The 3,820-nt window shown below is 40.4% G+C and overlaps 1 protein-coding gene across 1 annotated transcript; it reads left to right on the top strand.

Annotated features, from left to right (window-relative positions):
* Nucleotides 1-679: 679 nt before the first annotated feature.
* LOC141679186 (protein FAR1-RELATED SEQUENCE 5-like) lies at nt 680-2,524 on the top strand. The gene has a single exon (XM_074485692.1). It carries the CDS (start codon nt 680-682, stop codon nt 2,522-2,524), a length of 1,845 nt encoding a protein of 614 aa, XP_074341793.1.
* The last annotated feature ends 1,296 nt before the right edge of the window (nt 2,525-3,820 follow it).

Below are 3,820 nucleotides of genomic sequence, written 5' to 3'. Positions count from 1 at the left end.
CGGGGGAGAAATGGGTACATTTTTCTAAACCGGGAGTCGATGTTCCCGAGTATAATATATATATATATATATATAGTTTTCTATAACTATTAATCGGATAAGGTATATCCGATAGTTTTGAATAATAATCAAACTAATTTTCGATTATTCAAATAAAGGTCATACTTTCATATAAGTATATCTTTTCTTATTTATTATTCATTTCAAGTATGAGTTTTAAAACTTCTACTTCAATTATTTTTTATAAAGATTATCCTTAGGGAATATTATTTAAATAATAATATTTAGATATTTTCTAATATATCGGGACTGATTTATTTTATTAAATCATCATTACTCTAAACATTCTTTAAAATATTTTCGAGTCTTCAAAATGATTTTAAAAGTTAGAGCAGATCCAAAAACTCATTTTCAAAGTTTAAGATCTTCCTTTTGAAGGGGACTTGAATACTCGCTCAAAAATCTAAGGGATCCGGCTCTGTGGTGTATTTTATATTCGCAACGAGGTTGCTGTTTCGATAAAAGAATTTGATTACTTGCCCAATGTTCGGGAAGTAAGTCCATCTAATTGAGTGAGCGAAAGGTGAGGATGTATGTCAATTATCAAAAGAAAAAAAGTCACTGGGAGGTAACTAGCCTTGAATTGGTACACAACCACGGTCTTGTTTCCCCTAGTAAGATGAATTTGGTACAACGAGAAAGACATGTCAACACCGCGACCCGTAGTTTGATTAAAACGCTTTATGGTTCGGGGGTTCGTAATTGTCAAGTGATGAATGTGATTGGTAACATTCATGGAGGTAATGACAAAGTTGGTTTCAATTTTCAACATGTTAGGAATGTGTTAAGAGATGAGAGGAAGAAAAGGTTTGAGATTAGTGACGCCCAAGCGGGGTTGGACTTGTTGCATAGGTTGAATGAAGAAAGTGGTTCTAAATATTTTATTAGGACCGAAGTCGATAAAGAGAATCGCTTGAAGTGTCTAGTATGGATTGATCTGAGATGTATAATGGCTTACCAACATTTTGGCGATGTTATGGCTTTTGATACCACTTATCGGACAAATAGGTATGCAATGCCATTTGTCCCATTTACCGGAGTCAATCATCATTATCAATCGGTAATTTTCGGGTTTGCATTGACGCGGGATGAACACGCGTCGACTTTTGAGTGGATTCTTCGTACTTGGCTTGAAGGTGTGGGGAATAATCCTCCATTGACTATAATCACGGATCAAGATCAAGCCATGGCAAGCGCTATTGCGGTTGTACTCCCGAATACTACCCATTTATTGTGTTCTTGGCACATTAGTCAAAAATTCCCTGAGAAATTAGCTCATTATTATTCGGCTTTTCCGGAATTCAAGACGGACTTCAACAATTGCATTTATAAATCTCTCACCGAATGTGTTTTTGAAGCTAGATGGGCGTCGTTTGTGGAAAAGTATCACTTGCAAGATCATAAATGGTTAAATGGGTTATATGAGTTGAAGCACAAGTGGATTCCTGCATATACTAGAAACAAATTTTCGGCGTTTCAAAATAGTACATCGAGAAGTGAGGGGATGAATTCTTTCTTTGATAAGTATGTGAGTTCGGCAACGGGTTTGAAGGAATTCATTGAAAATGCCCAAAAAGCATTGGCAAGGCAATTCATGAGGGAGAAGGAAGAAGATTATGTCACCATTAATCTAAAACGTCCCATGAAATTGCATACCACATTGGAGTATCATGCTTCTTGTATCTACACTAAGGAAATGTTTAGAAGATTTCAAGATGAATTGGTTGAGTCTTCAAAATACTTTGTTGAAAAAGACCGACGAGCTAGTGAAGAAGGGGAGGGAATGGGGGATGTTTATACGTACTATAGTTGTTATAGGCCCATGTCCGAGCCTACGAGAAGAAATGTTTATTTTGTGGCATTCGAGAAAGCAAGCTCTTTGGGAATGTGTACGTGTAGAATGCTTGAACATTCGGGGCTACCTTGTAGACACCTATTGGCGGTCTTCAATAAGAAACGGGTTTCAGAAATTCCCCCGTATTACATAAACCGGAGGTGGACAAAGCATGCCAATAGAGTTGATGGTGTGTTGCCTTACAATTTGGATGTTGGACAAAGTCATGAGATGACCTCAACCGATCGATTTAATAGCGTGACAATGTTAACCATGAGTTTTTGTCAAAGTAGCATTGCATCCAACGAACGGTATGATTATGCCGTTGGAGTGATGAATCGAGAAATACCAATTCTCGAAAGAATGAGCGTTGATGGAATTAAATCTTACGAAAGCAATTCGCAAGCTCCAAATGCAAGTGCTCATGAAGAAACAATTATTGACCCTATTATGTCCCAAACTAAAGGGAGGAAGAAGGACGTTCGTTTCAAAACTCCAATAGAATCGATTGGTAAAAAGGAGAAGCCGCCAAGAAGGTGCACTTATTGTCAAATGGAAGGCCATGATAAAAGGAAGTGTGCTAGTAGACTAGAAGATCTTAAAAATGTTCAAGAATCGCAATATAATTAGTAGTGTAGCATTTTGTAAGTGAATGTTGTAATCTTTTAATGTATTTGAATTCTAAGTGTTTAACATTGCTTTCTTTTTTGTTATGTTTTATTATCATATAATTTCCAATTATTGTCATATAATTGTGTTGTATTGTGATAGGTAACATGACTAGCGAGTATAGTGGTGACAACAACTTCGATCATAGTTGTGATTCAGTTTCCCACGTTAGCAACACATTCTCGGAGTCCCTACCAAGCGACTCGTGGTATGAGGACAATGACAAGGAAGATGTGGTCTCACCAACCTTTAGTGAGATGGAAGATGCATGTGCCGAGTTGATGCTCCTTGTGGACAATGACGAGCCGCCCCATGTGGAGGAAGAGGAAACAGACTTGTACCCACCCGATGAGGAGGCTTATAGGGCCAAAAATTGGATCGAGGCATGCAATTGGATGGAGGGTACTGAACCGTGGAGATTAGTGAACTCTCATCCGGATCCGTACTTCCTTTCGATCTTGAATTTGGGCAACAACACGCCCGATGGAAAATGGAAAAAATCCGGATGGAATGGCGGTAAGCTTGTTAAATGTGATCGGATTGCCGATATTGTAAACTTGAGGCCTCGTGAGGGTTGTAATATGGACCAAATACGCATCGAATATGTGAAGGGTTGGGTTTCACACCTAACGGGAGGGACAGAGAGGGAACGCGGGACATGTTTTGCAAGATTTCATCTCTACGATGGCTCGAATACGATTCCCTCGTCTTGTACTGCTGCTGAGGCTGTGGATCGGGCTTCCCTATGCGCATACGATATATATCAGCATACCACGCCATGTAATCAGCCTCCGAAGCTATGTCTACCGAGTCATCAACAAAGCCATCCAAATCTGAACAGAACCTGGCCCATTTGCCAATATCAATAAACCACCGCACCAGCCAATCCTCCCCTGCAAACGTGGCATCCTTAGCCCCCCTGTAACCAACCATGTTCACCGGTGCCCGTGGAATCTGGGGACTAGAACTAAACTGGTCTCGACACCCTGTCCGGATGCTGCCACTCGACCACGTCATAACATACAAGGGGAGCTCGACCGCACCCAGCTAACTGTGCCTGTATCATCTCGTTGTCCATAACATCCTCGAACCTAGCATACGGCCTCCAGACTACCTCATCACCAGCAACACCATCAAACTCACCCCTATAGAACGGTAAGCTGTGGTGAGGACCTGACATCCTGCGCTTCTTCGAGAACCCCGACATGAGTATCACTAGCATAAGCCCATCCCTCAGCAACCAGATAATCCTCCTGA

The sequence above is a fragment of the Apium graveolens genome, chromosome 8 (assembly GCF_009905375.1).
Source record: "Apium graveolens cultivar Ventura chromosome 8, ASM990537v1, whole genome shotgun sequence".
Lineage (NCBI taxonomy): Eukaryota > Viridiplantae > Streptophyta > Magnoliopsida > Apiales > Apiaceae > Apium > Apium graveolens.
The sequence above is the reverse complement of the archived record's forward strand: the minus strand, read 5'-3'. Positions and strand labels throughout refer to the sequence as shown.